This window comes from Hippoglossus stenolepis, chromosome 5, assembly GCF_022539355.2.
Source record: "Hippoglossus stenolepis isolate QCI-W04-F060 chromosome 5, HSTE1.2, whole genome shotgun sequence".
Classification (NCBI taxonomy): Eukaryota; Metazoa; Chordata; class Actinopteri; order Pleuronectiformes; family Pleuronectidae; genus Hippoglossus; species Hippoglossus stenolepis.
Window position 1 is genome coordinate 28,852,414 of NC_061487.1, and position 19,669 is coordinate 28,872,082.

Here is a 19,669-nt window from a genome sequence, read left to right on the forward strand (position 1 = left end):
AGAGAGAGAGGGAGAGGTGAGAGGGGACAGGGAGACAGGTGAGAGGTGAGAGGAGGACAGGTGAGAGGTGAGAGGGAGGACAGGTGAGAGGTGAGAGGGAGGACAGGTGAGAGGTGAGAGGGAGGACAGGTGAGAGGTGACAGGGAGGACAGGTGAGAGGTGACAGGGAGGACAGGTGAGAGGTGAGAGAGAGGACAGGTGAGAGGTGAGAGGGAGGACAGGTGAGAGGTGACAGGGAGGACAGGTGAGAGGTGAGAGGGAGGACAGGTGAGAGGTGAGAGAGAGGACAGGTGAGAGGTGACAGGGAGGACAGGTGAGAGGTGAGAGGGAGGACAGGTGAGAGGTGAGAGGGAGGACAGGTGAGAGGTGAGAGGGAGGACAGGTGAGAGGTGAGAGGGAGGACAGGTGAGAGGTGAGAGGGAGGACAGGTGAGAGGTGAGAGGGAGGACAGGTGAGAGGTGAGAGGGAGGACAGGTGAGAGGTGAGAGGGAGGACAGGTGAGAGGTGAGAGGGAGGACAGGTGAGAGGTGAGAGGGAGGACAGGTGAGAGGTGACAGGAGGAGAGGTGAGAGGTGAGAGGGAGGACAGGTGAGAGGTGAGGGAGGACAGGTGAGAGGTGACAGGAGGACAGGTGAGAGGAGACAGGTGAGAGGTGACAGGGAGGACAGGTGAGAGGTGAGAGGGAGGACAGGTGAGAGGTGAGAGGGAGGACAGGTGAGAGATGACAGGAGGACAGGTGAGAGGTGACAGGGAGGACAGGTGAGAGGTGAGAGGGAGGACAGGTGAGAGGTGAGAGAGAGGACAGGTGAGAGATGAGAGAGAGGACAGGTGAGAGGTGAGAGAGAGGACAGGTGAGAGGTGACAGGGAGGACAAGTGAGAGGTGAGAGGGAGGACAGGTGAGAGGTGACAGGGAGGACAGGTGAGAGGTGAGAGAGGAGGACAGGTGAGAGAGGACAGGAGGACAGGTGAGAGGTGACAGGAGGACAGGTGAGAGGTGAGAGAGAGGACAGGTGAGAGGTGAGAGGGAGGACAGGTGAGAGGTGAGAGAGAGGACAGGTGAGAGGTGACAGGGAGGACAGGTGAGAGGTGAGAGGGAGGACAGGTGAGAGGTGAGAGAGAGGACAGGGGAGAGGTGAGAGAGAGGACAGGTGAGAGGGAGGACAGGTGAGAGGTGAGAGAGAGGACAGGTGAGAGGTGAGAGAGAGGACAGGTGAGAGGTGAGAGAGAGGACAGGTGAGAGGTGAGAGAGAGGACAGGTGAGAGGTGAGAGGGAGGACAGGTGAGAGGTGAGAGAGGACAGGTGAGAGGTGAGAGGGAGGATAGGTGAGAGGTGAGAGAGAGGACAGGTGAGAGGTGACAGGAGGACAGGTGAGAGGTGAGAGAGAGGACAGGTGAGAGGTGAGAGAGAGGACAGGTGAGAGGTGAGAGGGAGGAGAGGTGAGAGAGAGAGAGGACAGGTGAGAGATGAGAGAGAGGACAGGTGAGAGGTGAGAGAGAGGACAGGTGAGAGGTGACAGGGAGACAGGTGAGAGGTGAGAGGGAGGACAGGTGAGGTGAGAGAAAGAGGACAGGTGAGAGGTGAGAGGGAGGACAGGTGAGAGGTGAGAGGGAGGACAGGCAGAGGTGACAGGGAGGACAGTGAGAGGTGACAGGTGAGAGGTGACAGGGAGGACAGGTGAGAGGTGAGAGGGAGGACAGGTGAGAGGTGACAGGGAGGACAGGTGAGAGGTGACAGGTGAGAGGTGACAGGGAGGACAGGTGAGAGGTGAGAGGGAGGACAGGTGAGAGGTGAGAGAGAGGACAGGTGAGAGGTGAGAGGAGGACAGGCGAGAGGTGACAGGGAGGACAGGTGAGAGGTGACAGGTGAGAGGTGACAGGGAGGACAGGTGAGAGGTGAGAGGAGGACAGGTGAGAGGTGAGAGAGAGGACAGGTGAGAGGTGAGAGAGAGGACAGGTGAGAGGTGACAGGAGGACAGGTGAGAGGTGACAGGGAGGACAGGTGAGAGGTGACAGGGAGGACAGGTGAGAGGTGAGAGGTGACAGGTGAGAGGTGACAGGAGGACAGGTGAGAGGTGACAGGGAGGACAGGTGAGAGGTGAGAGAGAGGACAGGTGAGAGGTGAGAGAGAGGACAGGTGAGAGGGGGGACAGGTGAGAGGTGAGAGGGAGGACAGGTGAGAGGTGAGAGGGAGGACAGGTGAGAGGTGAGGGAGGACAGGTGAGAGGTGAGAGGGAGGACAGGTGAGAGGTGAGAGGGAGGACAGGTGAGAGGTGAGAGGGAGGAGAGGTGAGAGGTGAGAGGAGGACAGGAGAGGTGAGAGGGAGGACAGGTGAGGTGAGAGAGGAGGACAGGTGAGAGGTGAGAGGAGACAGGTGAGAGGTGAGGGAGGACAGGTGAGAGGTGAGAGGGAGGACAGGTGAGAGGTGAGAGGGAGGACAGGTGAGAGGTGACAGGGAGGAGGTGAGAGGTGAGAGAGAGGACAGGTGAGAGGAGGACAGGTGAGAGGTGAGAGAGAGGACAGGTGAGAGATGAGAGAGAGGACAGGTGAGAGGGAGGACAGGTGAGAGGTGAGAGGGAGGACAGGTGAGAGGTGAGAGGGAGGACAGGTGAGAGGTGAGAGGGAGGACAGGTGAGAGGTGAGAGGGAGGACAGGTGAGAGGTGAGAGGGAGGACAGGTGAGAGGTGACAGGGAGGACAGGTGAGAGGTGAGAGGGAGGACAGGTGAGAGGTGACAGGTGGTGATTGATGGGTTCCCTCTCTGGAGTTAGAACCATGTTCTCCTCTTCAGTTCCAGCAGCTGTTCTCTCTCTGACGACTCGCACTGGAAACCAGTCTGATATTTTGTGGGTGAAGTGGAATCGTGGCGCCGGTGATCTGAGCGGACTCCTTTTGTCTCTCTATGATCCCAACGGCTCGCGGCGAGCTGAGCAACATCTGGGGTCAGAGGTCACAGCGTTCGTCTTCTCACATCTGGTCCCAGGACGACGGTACCGAGCTGAGGTCCTCAGTCTGAGCGGACACCTGAGCAACCGCGCGTCCACCGCGGGCCGGACCGGTGAGACCACACTGAATCAATATGAATATTCATTTTATTGTAATAATCATTTCGATTTTTTTCAGACTTTTTCCTCACATGTCAGATTGTTTGTTTAAAAGTTTATAAAACACGTTTTTTTAATGTCACTTCCTCTCTGCCCCCCCCCCCCCCAAAAGCTCCGAGACCTCCAACTTCTTTCCGGTTTGGGGGGGTCACCAACACGTCGCTGGAGATCACGTGGAGCGGCCCCGCAGGTTCTGACTATGACGACTTCGACCTGCAGTGGACCCCTGGGGACCAGCTGTCCGTCATCAACCCGTACCACAGCCGGACGTCCGGCAGCCGCATCCTGAGGCACATGTTCCCCGGACGCCTCTACACCTTCATCCTCCGCACAGTCAGCGGGGCCACGGAGCCTGGGGCCCCGGAGCCTGGGGCCACGGAGCCTGGGGCCACGCCCACCCACAGCACACCCATCCAATACAGCATCCGAACCAGTAGGTGGCAGCAGCCTTACCACTTAACCAGTGGTCACCAACCTTTTCGAGCACAAGATCACTTTTTAATTCCAAACGTAAGCAGAGATCTACCACCCTGATATCTTCCAAAAAAAACATCAGGGGGTCATATTTATTATTTTTTGCAATTTCTGTTAAAGGCTGAATGTACGAGCATTAATAAACACAAAGAAAGGCACAATATTCACATTAATATCAATTCATATTTACAGCATCTGTTCAATGCACAATATTTAGCTTCAGTTCAACAATATGTTCTGCAGAGGAGCTGCTACTGCAGTACAATGTTTTTACATATAGGCTTTGCCTTGAATTTTACTCAAATAAATACCAGTACTATACAGTATGAAGCTGTGCATCTTCCTCTCCTGCAACTATTTCACAATCAAAAACCTTTTTAAACAAAAGCACGGATTCCGTCAACAGAAACGCTGGAGTGGTTTTATTTTGAAACGCATACAGAAAGTGTTGCAACTAGAGCTTGTGAGACGAGTTGGCATAATCAACGTAATCGATTATGTAAATACGTGCGTCGTATGGAAGGTGGCTGCGTACTTTCTCTATTCTTGTTGTTCTGGGTTTGTTCCTCATGGTTGATGCACTTATTGTGAGTCGCTTTGGATAAAAGCGTCAGCTAATTGTATGCAAACCTTATTTTACTTGAAACGAGAACAGAATATTTGTTTAATTATAAGAGTACACTTCCTGTTTGATAGACTGCTAAACTTGAATTTACATAGTGTTTTGATATTCCTCCAGAAAGTTACTTGAATTTTACTTTGGTTTTAGATTAATACATTCCTTTTACTTGAATGGAACAAGCTCTTGCACACATTTTATTTTGGAGAGTTATGGGACTGTAAAAGGCAGATTAGCAGTTCATACTTGTTTTTTTGTCAGATTTGTTTGTATTTAAGAGAAGATTATTCAATAAATATAAATGAGTTTAACATTTTTTAATTTTGATAAATTCATTATTATATAAATCAAGTAATACAAAAATAATCGTTAGATTTCTGCTAATTTGTATAAATTGAGAAACAGTAATGTCAGATCTACATTTTGGTTTTTCATCCAATTAAAGGGGACATATCATGCAAATTCCACTTGGTTAGTGCTTCTACAGGTTAATGTGGGTATCTGGCTCATGTCTACCAACCCAAACACTCTGGGGAAAAACACTCGCGCATTTTGTTATAGTTCCTCTAAGTCAGAAACGTCATGCTTGAGTGACTCGATTGAGCTTCCTGGGTATTGTGTCGTAACAAGGAACTGGAAGTCTCCCTACATGGTCTTGGCCCACCCCCCCCCCCCCCGCCCCCGTCCCCCACACTCAAACAAACAATCTGACATGTGAGGAAAAAGTCTGAAAAAAATCGAAATGATTATTACAATAAAATGAATATTCATATTGATTCAGTGTGGTCTCACCGGTCCGGCCCGCGGTGGACGCTCGGTTGCTGTGACCTCTGGCCGTTCTCAAGTGCACTCCAGGACAACAGAAGGGGAATACAAAGTATGGGATACATATTTGATAATTTATATCATATAAAATATGTAATTTATATCGTTTAAAATCATGGGGGGAGAGGGGGGAGGGGGAGCTGGCTCATTAGCATTTAAAGGAACAGGCACTCAAAACAGGTCGCTCTGTGGAGGGCTGTTTTATACAGGGTAAAAAGCTGTTTGAAATGATCCTTGTGGTATTTTGACCAAAGTATGTTACAGACATTTCATTAAGACCCCAAGGAACCATATCAACTTGTGGTAAAATGGGCATGCTATGTCCCCTTTAACACAAATTTGGTAGAAAGCATTGTGAGACTGACGTACACATTTCTATTATACATGAGCAGGATTGGTCAAACATGGCTGCCATTAACCAAAAACGTTCTGACATTATTATTACTTATCATTTAGCTGAAGCCTTTATACAATAATATATTGTGGCAAATGACCATGCCACCGGGGTCTCCCACACACAGCCAGAGTACTGTTGCTTTTCAGAATCATTTTATTAATCACGCAGTGCAAACATAACTTCAGCAGACTCAACTCGAAAGTTTCCCGTGTGACTCCGTGAGGCCGCTTGGCTGCTGCCTTTTCAACCTGAGGATCAATCAGCCAACAGCTCGGTATCGAAGTCAAGGCATCTGTTTCGGTACAGGTCATTTTTTAACATTACCCAGCCCTCGCCCCAATCCTGTATGAATCGTAACCAATCAATAAACATGAACCCCATCAATATTATAAAAAATGAAGTTGCATAAAATAATCTGACATGTGTGACGTGTCCATGGTGCACATGTAACTATCTGATGTTTGCATGATGAGCGGGCTTCTTCTCAGCAGTAACTGATGTTACGTTCAGACACTGTGCCTTGTCTCCTGTTGTAGAACCGGAGCGAGTCCACAGCCTCCACTGTCACCCTCAGAGCTCCACGTCCATTTCCTGCTCGTGGGCGCCTCCGTTGGCCGACTATGACTCATACACCGTCGAGTGTCTCCGTCATGACTCCCAGAAGCTGGTCTACTCCAGACGCACTGGGCGAAACTCAACCACCTACATCATTACCCAGCTGGAGCCCCACAAACGCTACACCGTCTCCGTGAAGGTGATCTCAGACACCACGACTAGCGAGGAGGCCGAGGACAGCGTGGTCACCATGATCGACAGTAAGTGGACGGAGCAGGGCCGTGTGTAAACAGCATCAGAACAACTGATAAAGTTTTCTCAAACATGACTCTGCAGGTCCCCCGGCCCCCCCGCTCAGTGTCCGGGTCAGTGATAAGTCCGCTGTGGTCACCAGGTCGTCCATCATCTTCACATTTAACTGCAGCTGGTTCAGTGACGTCAACGGAGCCATCAGGTTCTTCACTGTGGTGGTGACGGAGTCCGAAGGTACCGACCCTGACAGCAGCCGAGCCTAGCTCACAGCTCATTGGTTGATTCGATCTCAGGCGGTGGAGCCTTATTCATTATTTAACATTAAAAATGTTTCTCTTTTTGGCTCCACCTCCTTGGATACAACCCAATCAGCTCACGACATCAAGACTGTTGTTCTGTAATTACATTACATTTCATTTAGCTGACGCTTTTATCCAAAGCGACTTACAATAAGTGCATTCAAGTTTGTAAAAGACGAAAACATCATTTGACCTGCTGATGACCTGCTTGTTGTGTTGACGTGTGTCAGGTTTTGATAACGTGCAGCCGCAGCAGCAGCATCCTCTGCCCTCCTACCTGGACTACAGGTCCAACAGCTCCATCAAGTCCTACCAGACCAGCTACTTCCCCAGTCACTGCACCCAGGGCCCCGACGGACACCACAGCCTCCAGATCAGTTTGGGGATGGGGATGGACTCGCTGGGGGGGACCTGTGACCCAGAGGCCAGCAGAGACCTGATCCACTTCTGTGATGGACCACTGAAACCTCAAACCTCCTACAGGTACTGAAGAAGTGAAATGAACAAATAGTGAGTCAGACGTTTGTTTAGCTGGTGGAAGGGTGGGACGTGGGTAGAGAGAGGACTTAATGTGAGATCAATCAATCCTTTGATTCAGACAGACAGAAGAGACAGACATGAGGGAGCTGTCTCTCACGGGCTGTGGACAGATGTGACAGATCATGTGTGTGTCCTTCAGACTCAGTGTTCGAGCTTTCACTCATCTGTTTGACGACGAGAAGAGCGACTCCAGCGTCTCGTCTCCTCTGTTCGCTGACACGTACCTGTCGCTGCCCGTGGTCACGGAGGCAGGTGAGCAGAAAACCTGGAGAATCAGAGAGAAGATGTGATGTGTGAATAAAACACGTTGTTGTCGTGCAGAACCTCTGAGCGGCGTCATCGAGGGCGTCAGCACCGGACTGTTCCTCATCGTCCTGATGGTCGGAGTCACCGCTCTGCTCGCCTGCAGATACAAGTCTCACAAAGTGTGAGTCTACACACACTGTAACACACTGTACCACACTAGCACACTAGGACACTGACACACTGACACACTGTAATACACTGTAACACACTGACACACTGACACACACTGTAACACACTGTGACACACTGTAACACACTGACACACTGACACACACTGACACACTGACACACTGTAATACACTGTAACACACTGACACACTGACACACACTGTAACACACTGTGACACACTGTAACACACTGACACACTGACACACTGTAATACACTGACACACTGAACACACTGACACACACTGTAACACACTGTGACACACTGTAACACACTGACACACTGACACACACTGACACACTGACACACTGTAATACACTGTAACACACTGACACACTGACACACACTGTAACACACTGTGACACACTGTAACACACTGACACACTGACACACTGTAACACACTGTAACACACTGACACACTGACACACTGACACACACTGTGACACACTGTGACACACTGTAACACACTAGCACACTGACACACTGACACACTGTAACACACTGACACACTGTAACACACTGACACACTGTAATACACTGACACACTGTAACACACTGACACACACTGTAACACACTGACACACAGTACACACTGTAACACACTGACACACTGTAACACACTGTAACACACTGTCACACTGTAACACACTGTAACACACTGACACACTGACACACTGTAACACACTGTAACACACTGTCACACTGTAAAACACTGACACACTGACACACACTTTAACACACTGTAACACACTGACACACTGTAACACACTGTAACACACTGCCACTGACACACTGTAACACACTGACACACTGTAACACACTGACACACTGTACACACCAACACACTGACCGACACTGTAACATACTAACACAGTGACACACTGTAACACACTGACACCTGTAACACACTGACACTGTACACACTGCACACTGAATAAACACACACACACTGTAACACACTGACAACTGTAACCATGACACTGTAACACTGTGACATTGTAACACACAATACACACTGCACACACTGTAACACACTGACACACCGTAACACACTGACACACTGTAACACACTGACACACCGTAACACACTGACACACACTGTAACGACTACACAGTGACACACCGTAACACACTGACACACTGTAACACACTGACACACTGTAACACACACACTGACACACTGTAACACACTGACTAACACACTGACACACTGTAACACACTGACACACAGTGAACACACTGTAACATACTGACACACTGTAACACACTGACACACAAACACACTGTAACACACTGACACACCGTAACACACACCGTACACATAACAACAACTGAGCACTGTAACACACTCACCACACACAACACACTGACACGTAACACACCATAACACACTGACCACACACTGACACACACTGTAACACACTGACACACTGTAACACACTGTAACACACTGTAACACACTGACACACTGTAACACACTGACACACTGTAACACACTGACACACTGTAACACACCGTAACACACTGTAACACACTGACACACTGTAACATACTAACACAGTGACACACTGTAACACACTGACACACTGTAACACACTGACACACACTGTAACACACTGTAACACACTGACACACTGTAACACACTGACACACCGTAACACACTGACACACACTGACACACTGTAACACACTAACACACTAACACACACTGACACACACTGTAACACACTGACACACACTGTAACACATTGACACACTGTAACACACTAACACAGTGAAACACATTGTAACACACTGACACACCGTAACACACTGACACACACTGTAACACACTGACACACCGTAACACACTGACACACTGTAACACACTGACACACCGTAACACACTGACACACACTGTAACGCACTAACACAGTGACACACCGTAACACACTGACACACTGTAACACACTGACACACTGTAACACACTGTAACACACTGACACACAGTGACACACACTGTAACACACTGACACACTGTAACACACTGACACACCATAACACACTGACACACTGTAACACACTGACACACAGTGACACACACTGTAACATACTGACACACTGTAACACACTGACACACTGTAACACACTGACACACCATAACACACTGACACACTGTAACACACTGACACACCATAACACACTGTAACACACTGACACACCGTAACACACACTGTAACACACTGACACACACTGTAACACACTGACACACCGTAACACACTGACACACTGTAACACACTGACACACCGTAACACACTGACACACTGTAACACACTGACACACCGTAACACACTGTAACACACTGACACACCGTAACACACTGACACACTGTAACACACTGACACACCGTAACACACTGACACACCGTAACACACTGACACACCGTAACACACTGACACACACTGTAACACACTGACACACACTGTAACACACTGACACACCGTAACACACTGACACACTGTAACACACTGACACACACTGTAACACACTGACACACACTGTAACACACTGACACACACTGTAACACACTGACACACACTGTAACACACTGACACACACTGTAACACACTGACACACTGTAACACACTGTAACACACTGACACACCGTAACACACTGACACACCGTAACACACTGACACACCGTAACACACTGACACACACTGTAACACACTGACACACACTGTAACGCACTGACACACCGTAACACACACACTGTAACACACTGACACACACTGTAACACACTGACACACACTGTAACACACTGACACACACTGTAACACACTGACACACTGTAACACACTGTAACTGATGTAATGAGATGCTGTGTGTTTTAGAGTTGAGGAGAGAGCGGTCGTCAGAGAGAGAGAGATGACAGGAGTTAATCTGGGGGTCAGAGGGTAAGAATGATTATTGATCTGAAACAGTTGATCAGCTTCTGTCATCTTTTTTGACTTATTGATTATTAATATTCATCATCCTATTCACTCCTCTTATCTCAGCCACCGTCGCAGTTCAAGGTCAGAACTCTTCATCATGTCTCTTCAACACGTCTCCTCTTTGTTTGATCACATTTTTCTCATGTTGATAATTTACTTTGTCTTTTTCAGTCCCATCAAGGTCACAAACTTTGAGTCTCACTACCACAAACTTCTGGCTGACTCCAACTACCTTCTGTCAGAGGAGTATGAGGTGAGTCTTTATTCACCATGACAACCCGTTTCTTGGGGAAGGGGTTGTTCCCAAGTGAACCTGTTGTGTCGTTTCCGTCCTGTCAGGACCTGAAGGACGTCGGTCGTAATCAACTTATGGACTCTGCTCTGCTGCCGGAGAACCGTGGGAAAAACCGATACAACAACATCCTGCCCTGTGAGTGTCCAGCCCCGCCCACTGGAGGAGGAGGGGGGAGGAGGGGGTTTGTGTCAGTGCATCAACTGTTGTCGTTGCTGTGTTTAGACGATTCAACGAGGGTCAAACTGTCCTACGTAGATGATGATCCCTGCTCCGACTACATCAACGCCAGCTACATCCCGGTGAGACCACATGATCACATGACATCATGTTCTCTATAAATTATCCTGGGGGAGAGCTGGAGAGGGTGAGGTGCAGTGGGGGCTGGGGGGGACATCATCAGCAACATGTTGTGTGTTTTCAGGGTTACAACTTCCGTCGGGAGTACGTCGCCACTCAGGGGCCTCTGCCCGGGACCAAAGATGATTTCTGGAAGATGGTTTGGGAGCAGAACGTCCACAACGTGGTGATGGTCACTCAGTGTGTAGAGAAAGGACGGGTGAGTAGAGGAAGACACATGAGAGCAGCACCTGTCGCTGGTCAGTACGTGTGTCTCACCCCCTGTATGGTGGATAAAAATGATCTAAGGCCTCATTTAAAAGACGTAGGATTCATACTAATAGTGTACGTGCGCATGCAAACAGATTCAGATTTATAAAACCCTGCACACGCACACCTGAATGTTCACTTTATAAGTACGCCCTCTACATGCCCACATTCCACCATAAATGAAGAATGAGTGGGTTAGGGTTCATTCTGCTGAGAAAAATCAAGGGGGTTAAGGTCTGTGTAGACCACCAGGTCCTGACTGGAAGAGACATAAACATCAAAATGATCTAGAGCAAGGATAAGGGCTAAGGCCTCCTTCTCTATAATGTCTCTGATGCATGTCGAACTTCTTAGAAAAACAGGATGCTCAACCCCCGATGAGTCTTCTTAGGGAAGAACAGCCACAACACCAGCATCACTTGCATCAACAGCCAGTTTGAATGGTCTGTTAAAGTCAGGGGCAGCAAGAACAGGAGCACTGGCCTACAGTGCTTTCAGGTTCTCAAATGCCAGCTGACACATGTCTGTCCAAACAAAAGGGACCTTTGGGCTAAGCAGATTAGTCAAGGGGGCAGCAGCAGTATCAAAGTTCTTGCAAAAACTCCTATATTAGATTACATTACATTTCATTGAGCTGACGCTTTAATCCAGAGCGACTCACAATAAGTGCATCAACCATGAGGGAACAAACCCAGAACCCCCCTAGTCAGTACAATTTGCTTCAAGAAAGCCAAACTACAAAGTGCTACATGGAAGTGACATATTAGTGCAATTAAAGCACTTTTTTAAAAAGTTTTAAATTTTTTATCCTATAATAATCTTCCATACCAAGGTAACGTTTCAGCTCACGCTTAGAAGTGGAGATGCCAAAATTCAGGATGGCCTTACCCAAGTATGTCACAGTGGCCTGTCCAAATTCACACTTGGCAAGGTTCAAAGTCAAATTGGTAGCAACAAGCCAATGGAACACCACCTCCAGCTGAATTATGGATTGAGACCAGGTTGAGCTGTAGATGACCACATCGTTATGCTTCACAGTTGCTCCATTTAACACCATACAAGACGCTGGAATGTGGCAGGTGCTTTCCGCATCCCAAAAGCCAAAACTGTGTACTGACCGAAGTCATCTGGAGTCACAAAGGCAGAGATTTCACGAGCCCTCTGAGTGAGAGGGACTTGCCAGTAGCGTTTGAGGAGGTCTATCTTAGTGACAAAGGCTGCAGACCCAACTCTGTCAATACAGTCATCTAATCGAGGGAGAGGAAACAATCAGGCTTGGTGATCAAAATTGACAATACTAAGGTCAGTACAAAAGCGAGGAAAGCTGAACATCCAAATTGGCCAAGATTTCTGAATTTGGAAGCCTACCCTGAGAGACTTCATGATTCACAACACCAACAGTGTCCTTCTCACCAACAGAGATTAAGGTGTTCAGCACAGCAACAGGCTTCACATCTGAGAGCACAGCCTTGTTCCTCTCCCAGTAAGGTATCAACAGATTCACGTGACAAAGACGATCTGGGGACTTCACCAAATAGTCACACTGACCAACCTGATGCTCAATCACATATGGAGCGATGAATTGAGCCTGCAAAGCAGACCCTGGAAGTGGCAACAGCAACAACACTTTATCACCTGGAGAAAAATGTTCGATGCTTTTTTGTCGTACCACCCCTTCATTCTTTCCTGGGCTTCCCCCAAGTTCTGCTTGGCCAGTTCACATGCCCTGCTAAGCTTAGACTGGAAGTGACAAGCAAAGTCTAACAAATAAGTGGCAGGAGAATGGTTTGCCAACCATTTTTCTTTTAACAGTTTCAGAGGGCCCCGCACAGTATGGCCGAACACCAGTTCAGCTGGGCTAAAGCCAAGGGACTCTTGGGTCACCTCTCTAGCTGCAAAAAGGAGTAAAGGGGTTCCATCATCCCATTCTCTCTCAAACTCTTTACAGTAGGCTCGCATCATTGATTTAAGAGTCTGGTGAAACCTTTCTAGGGCCCCCTGAGACTCTGGGTGGTAAGCAGATGAAGTGCAGTGCACAATGGACAACTGCTGGAGCACTTGAGAGAAAACACGGGACATAAAGTTGGAACCTCGGTCAGTCTGGACAACTCTTGGCAAACCAAACACTGTAAAGAACTTAATAAGGGCCTTTGAAACAGTTGAACCTGTAATTCTGCATAGAGGGATAGCCTCAGGAAACCGAGTAGCTGTACACATAATGGTCAGTAAGTACTGGTAACCTGATTTGGTACGAGGAAGGGGACCAACACAATCAATCATGATGCGCTCAAAGGGCTCTCCTATCGCAAGAATAGGATGTAATGGCACTGGTAGGATATCTCTGGTTGGGCTTACCAACTGTTTGGCACACATGACATGTTCTACAGTACCGACCAACATCGGATTTTACATCAGACCAGAAAAAAATTCTCAGCACTCTGTCTAGAGTTTTTTTAATCACCATATGTCCAGCAAGGCACTGATGATGAGCCAAATGCAAGATATCATGGCGATAGACACTGGGAACAACAACCTGAAACACACTACTCTAACCATCCTGACAAGACATCGTAGGAGAAGTCCAGTTCCTCATTAACACACCAGTGTTCACAAAATACCCACAAGACACAACTGTAATTTTATCATCAGAAACAACCTCTTCAAAGATGGATGAAAAGGTTGCATCTTTCACTTGTTCACGTTTTAGCTCTTTACCAAACCCCAGCATTTCCCCTTTTGCAAAGAATGTGTGGGAAAGTGCAATCTCAGAGTCAGAATTTTTGTCTTGTTCTTTCTTCGAAATGGCACGGGTAGCAACACAAACCGCAAAGGTCCCTGGATATTGCTTTTCAAGCTCATCTGGACTTTTGGACTCTACAGGAGAAGGAACAACCTCAGGAGCAGCAAGTACTCTACCACCAGCTAGGTCCTTTCCTAAGATGAAGGAAACACCTTCAATTGGAATGTATGGACAAAGAGCTTCAGCAACCTCCCCAGAGACCAGCCCTGTTTCAAGGTTAAGGTTATGCATGGGCAGGGACAGATAACCCCCACCAAACCCCTGGACAAGGGCACTAGAGCCCAAAGAAGACTTGTCAGTGAATTGTAGGATCAAGACTGAAAAGCTCCAGTATCTCTCCAGATCTTAATAGGTTGCCTGGTTGTAGAATCAGAGACAAGATAAACAAAACCATCCATAAGGAAAGATGAAGAGCCAGCCAGCTCACACTTTTGGGTTGAATGCTCCATATCTTGGGTTACAGCAGAGTTGTTCATGGTCTTTATCAAGGCAACAGGCTTGAAAGACTTTTGTTTCTTCCAATAGAAACAAGCCTTTTCTGAGCGAGCGCTTACAGTAGCCCACTTTCTAGTGAAGGCTGTAGAGATGGTGGGAAGAGGCTTTGAAGAGCTTTGTATCTTGTGTGTCAACACAAACTCATCTACTAGAACAGCAGCTTTGTCAAGAGATGTCACTTTTGGCTCATTAAGATAACCTTATCAGACAGCAGCCAGTTTTTAAACTCTTCAAGCAAGACTAGTTGTGTAAGGACTTCCTCAGTTTCTACCGTCTGTGACTTGCACCATTTACTGAAACAGGTCTCCTTTTCCTTTGTGAACTCAACATAAGTTTGAGTGTCAAGCTTACTGAGGCTTCTAAAGCATTGGCGGTAAGCCTCAGGAACTAGCTAATAAGTTCTTAAGATGGCACCTTTAATACGTTCATTCTAGTAGTACATAGTTTCATACTCCTGGCTATCCTCAATGCTTAAACCAGAGTAAACTTCCTGTGCTTTTCCTACAAAAGTAACTTCCAGGTATGCTTAGGCCATTTTGAGATGGTAGCCACACGTTTAAAATGAGACATAGACAGACATACAGACAGATAGAGGGAGACTTTAAAAGCTAAGGTAGCTAAGTTAGAGCAGCTGATCAGGACCAAGGTTTATCTAACGTTAGCTACACGTTGTTAGCTTTAGAAGCTAGGTTAGCTACATATAGCAACATGTTCAAGATAAATAAAAAATACATTGATGTTCTTCTTCTGGTTGTGAAAACAAACAGCTGTAATGGCCCCCGTCTGCTGCTCTTCTTCGCCCCCTCCAGGTGAAGTGTGATCACTACTGGCCTTTTGACCAGGATCCTCTGTACTATGGAGATCTGATCGTGCAGATGTTGTCAGAGTCTGTTCTGCCTGAGTGGACCATCAGAGAGTTCAACATCTGCAGCGTACGACACACGAGTCCTGATCTGTTCATCTGTTCATCTGTTCATCTGTTCACCTGTTCACCTGTTCATCTGTTCACCTGTTCACCCATTCACCTGTTCACCTGTTCACCCGTTCATCCGTTTATCTGTTCAACTGTTCATTCATTAACCCTTTCATCCGTTCATCTGTTCATGCCTTCATCTGTTCATGCGTTCATCCATTCATCTGTTCACCTGTTCACCTGTTCATCTGTTTATCCGTTCATCTGTTCACCTGTTCATCTGTTCACCTGTTCATCCGTTCACCTGTTCATCCGTTCACCTGTTCACCTGTTCACCTGTTCACCCGTTCATCCGTTTATCTGTTCAACTGTTCATTCATTAACCCTTTCATCCGTTCATCTGTTCATCTGTTCATCTGTTCATCCGTTCATCTGTTCATGCGTTCATCCATTCACCTGTTCATCCGTTCATCTGTTCACCTGTTCATCCGTTCACCTGTTCATCTGTTCATCCGTTCACCTGTTCACCTGTTCACCTGTTCATCTGTTCATCTGTTCACCCATTCACCTGTTCACCTGTTCATCTGTTCACCCGTTCACCTGTTCACCTGTTCATCTGTTCACCCGTTCACCTGTTCATTCATTCACCCTTTCACCTGTTCATCTGTTCACCTGTTCACCAGTTCACCAGTTCATGCGTTCATATGTTCATCCGTTCACCTGTTTCTGTTCATATGTTCATCCGTTCACCTGTTTCTGTTCATCTGTTCATCTGTTCATCAGTTCACCTGTTCACCCGTTCATCTGTTCATCCGTTCATCTGTTCATCTGTTCACCTGTTCACCTGTTCATCCGTTCATCCGTTCATCCATTTATCTGTTCAACTGTTCATTCATTAACCCTTTCATCCGTTTACCTGTTCATCCGTTCACCAGTTCACCAGTTCACCAGTTCACCTGTTCACGCGTTCATATGTTCATCCGTTCACCTGTTTCTGTTCATATGTTCATCCGTTCACCTGTTTCTGTTCATCTGTTCATCTGTTCATCTGTTCATCAGTTCACCTGTTCACCCGTTCATCCGTTCACCTGTTCACCCGTTCATCCGTTCATCCGTTCACCTGTTCATCCGTTCATCCGTTCATCCATTTATCTGTTCATCTGTTCACCTGTTCACCCGTTCATCCGTTCATCCGTTCATCCGTTCACCTGTTCATCCGTTCATCCGTTTATCTGTTCATCTGTTCACCTGTTCACCCGTTCATCGTTCATCCGTTCACCTGTTCATCCGTTCATCTCATCCATTTATCTGTTCATCTGTTCATCAGTTCACCTGTTCACACGTTCACCTGTTCATCCGTTCACCTGTTCATCCGTTCATCCGTTCACCAGTTCACCAGTTCACCTGTTCATGCGTTCATATGTTCATCCGTTCACCTGTTTCTGTTCACCTGTTCACCTGTTCACCCGTTCATCCGTTCATCTGTTCACCCGTTCATCCCTTCATCCGTTCACCTGTTCATCCGTTCATCCATTTATCTGTTCATCTGTTCACCTGTTCACCTGTTTCTGTTCATCTGTTCACCAGTTCACCAGTTCACCTGTTCATGCATTCATATGTTCATCCGTTCACCTGTTTCTGTTCATCTGTTCATCAGTTCACCTGTTTCTGTTCATCTGTTCACCAGTTCACCAGTTCACCTGTTCATGCATTCATATGTTCATCCGTTCACCTGTTTCTGTTCATCTGTTCATCAGTTCACCTGTTTCTGTTCATCTGTTCATCAGTTCACCTGTTTCTGTTCATCTGTTCATCAGTTCACCTGTTCACCCGTTCATCTGTTCATCCGTTCATCTGTTCATCTGTTCACCTGTTCATCCGTTCATCCATTCATCCATTTATCTGTTCATCTGTTCATCTGTTCACCTGTTCATCCGTTCATCCGTTCATCCATTTATCTGTTCAACTGTTCATTCATTAACCCTTTCATCCGTTCACCTGTTCATCCGTTCACCAGTTCACCAGTTCACCTGTTCACGCGTTCATATGTTCATCCGTTCACCTGTTTCTGTTCATCTGTTCATCAGTTCATCCGTTCATCTGTTTACCTGTTCACCTGTTCATCTGTTTACCTGTTCATCTGTTCATCCGTTCATCCGTTCACCTGTTCACCTGTTCATCCGTTCATCCGTTTACCTGTTCACCTGTTCATCTGTTCACCCGTTCATCTGTTCACCCGTTCATCCGTTCATCCGTTCACCTGTTCACCTGGTCATCTGTTCACCCGTTCATCTGTTCACCCGTTCATCCGTTCATCCGTTCATCTGTTTACCTGTTCACCTGTTCATCCATTCATCTGTTCATCCGTTCATCCGTTCATCCGTTCATCTGTTCATCTGTTCACCCGTTCATCCGTTCATCTGTTCACCTGTTCACCTGTTCATCTGTTCACCCATTCATCTGTTCACCCGTTCATCCGTTTACCTGTTCACCTGGTCATCTGTTCACCCGTTCATCTGTTCACCCCCGTTCATCCGTTCATCTGTTTACCTGTTCACCTGTTCATCCATTCATCTGTTCATCCGTTCATCTGTTCACCTGTTCATCCGTTCATCTGTTCATCCGTTCATCCGTTCATCTGTTCACCCGTTCATCCGTTCATCTGTTTATCTGTTCACCCGTTCATCCGTTGATCTGTTCATCTGTTCACGTGTTCATGTGTTCATCAGGAGGATCAGCTGAGCGTCACTCGTCTGCTCCGTCAGTTTCACTTCACGGTTTGGCCTGATCATGGAGTTCCAGAAACCACCCAGTCCCTGGTGCAGTTTGTCAGAACCGTCAGAGACTACGTCACCAGAACTGGATCCGGATCAGGACCTACTGTGGTCCACTGCAGGTACATAGTACACACTGCAGGTACACAAGTACACACTGCAGGTACATAGTACACACTACTTCTACCTGAGTGAGTGTGACTGTGTGTGTGTGTGTGTGTCAGTGCTGGTGTGGGTCGTACAGGGACCTTCATCGTTCTGGATCGAGTGCTGCAGCAGCTGGACACCAAGGACACACTAGATATCTACGGCTCTGTGTTTGACCTGAGACTCCATCGATCGCACATGGTGCAGACTGAGGTACCACACACACACGCACACATAAACTCACACACACACAAACACACACTCTCTCTGTGAATTGATGTTGAGGGTGTGTGTGTGTGTGTGTGTGTCAGTGTCAGTACTCTTACCTGCACCAGTGTGTACGAGACGTTTTGAGAGCCAGGAAGCTTCGCAGTGAGCAGGAGAAACTTTTCTGTCCCATCTACGAAAACTACAGCAGAGGTGAGTGATGATGTCAGAGCTGAGCTATGATGTCAGAGCTGAGTGATGGTGTCACATGTCATCATCACGTGTTGGTTGTTGTTGCAGAGCCGCTGAACTCCAGACGTTGACGATTTAAAGACGACAGATGTGGAGCTTCAGGGAAACACGACTATTCTATTTTTATATCCCTCTTTATATTTTAATGATAATTTAGGAGCTGTACATGTTTCTGTGTACACATCTGTCTGTGTAGATTATTATATGATGTTTGATTATCAGTCTTTATCAGTCATGTGTTTGACATGTGATGAATCACAGAAAATGATCATCCTCTACTGCCCCCATGTGGCTGTAAGATGTCAGAGCAGCCTCCTCTCAGTTGAACCTGAGCCACATATTTTACACATGAAATGATTTTGTCATCACACATGATTTTACAGGAAGTTGACTGGATGTACTTTTATACATGATGTGTAATCACTTCATTAAACCACAGACTCTGATTATTCATCTGTTCTCAAATCAATCAACCCTCATAACACATGTAGTATTTTGAGGTTCTTCAGTATTTTACAGAATACAGGTTCTCCAGACTTTTTCCACTAGTAGCACTCATGCTTCTTACAGAACATTTTAGAGGCACCAGCACAAAATTTAGACGCACCACTTACAACGGAATACAACGCAACACATTCATATTTCTTTCCCAATTTAACAGTTTTA

The 19,669-nt window shown here is 47.2% G+C and overlaps 1 protein-coding gene across 1 annotated transcript in view; it reads left to right on the top strand.

Moving 5' to 3' along the window:
• LOC118110203 (receptor-type tyrosine-protein phosphatase beta) overlaps nt 1-19,454 on the top strand; it is a 30,875-nt gene extending 11,421 nt beyond the window's left edge. Inside the window, exons 15-32 of the mRNA XM_035157881.2 lie at nt 2,790-3,056; nt 3,215-3,535; nt 5,954-6,232; nt 6,309-6,458; nt 6,754-7,006; nt 7,203-7,315; nt 7,385-7,490; nt 10,413-10,475; nt 10,578-10,595; nt 10,686-10,767; nt 10,854-10,944; nt 11,032-11,108; nt 11,231-11,365; nt 15,520-15,642; nt 18,353-18,519; nt 18,622-18,757; nt 18,856-18,964; nt 19,052-19,454. Of these exons, the coding sequence (XP_035013772.2) occupies nt 2,790-3,056; nt 3,215-3,535; nt 5,954-6,232; nt 6,309-6,458; nt 6,754-7,006; nt 7,203-7,315; nt 7,385-7,490; nt 10,413-10,475; nt 10,578-10,595; nt 10,686-10,767; nt 10,854-10,944; nt 11,032-11,108; nt 11,231-11,365; nt 15,520-15,642; nt 18,353-18,519; nt 18,622-18,757; nt 18,856-18,964; nt 19,052-19,074 (2,513 nt within the window). The 3' untranslated portion in view covers nt 19,075-19,454. The remainder of the gene's footprint in view (nt 1-2,789; nt 3,057-3,214; nt 3,536-5,953; nt 6,233-6,308; nt 6,459-6,753; nt 7,007-7,202; nt 7,316-7,384; nt 7,491-10,412; nt 10,476-10,577; nt 10,596-10,685; nt 10,768-10,853; nt 10,945-11,031; nt 11,109-11,230; nt 11,366-15,519; nt 15,643-18,352; nt 18,520-18,621; nt 18,758-18,855; nt 18,965-19,051) is intronic.
• Nucleotides 19,455-19,669: the final 215 nt, after the last annotated feature.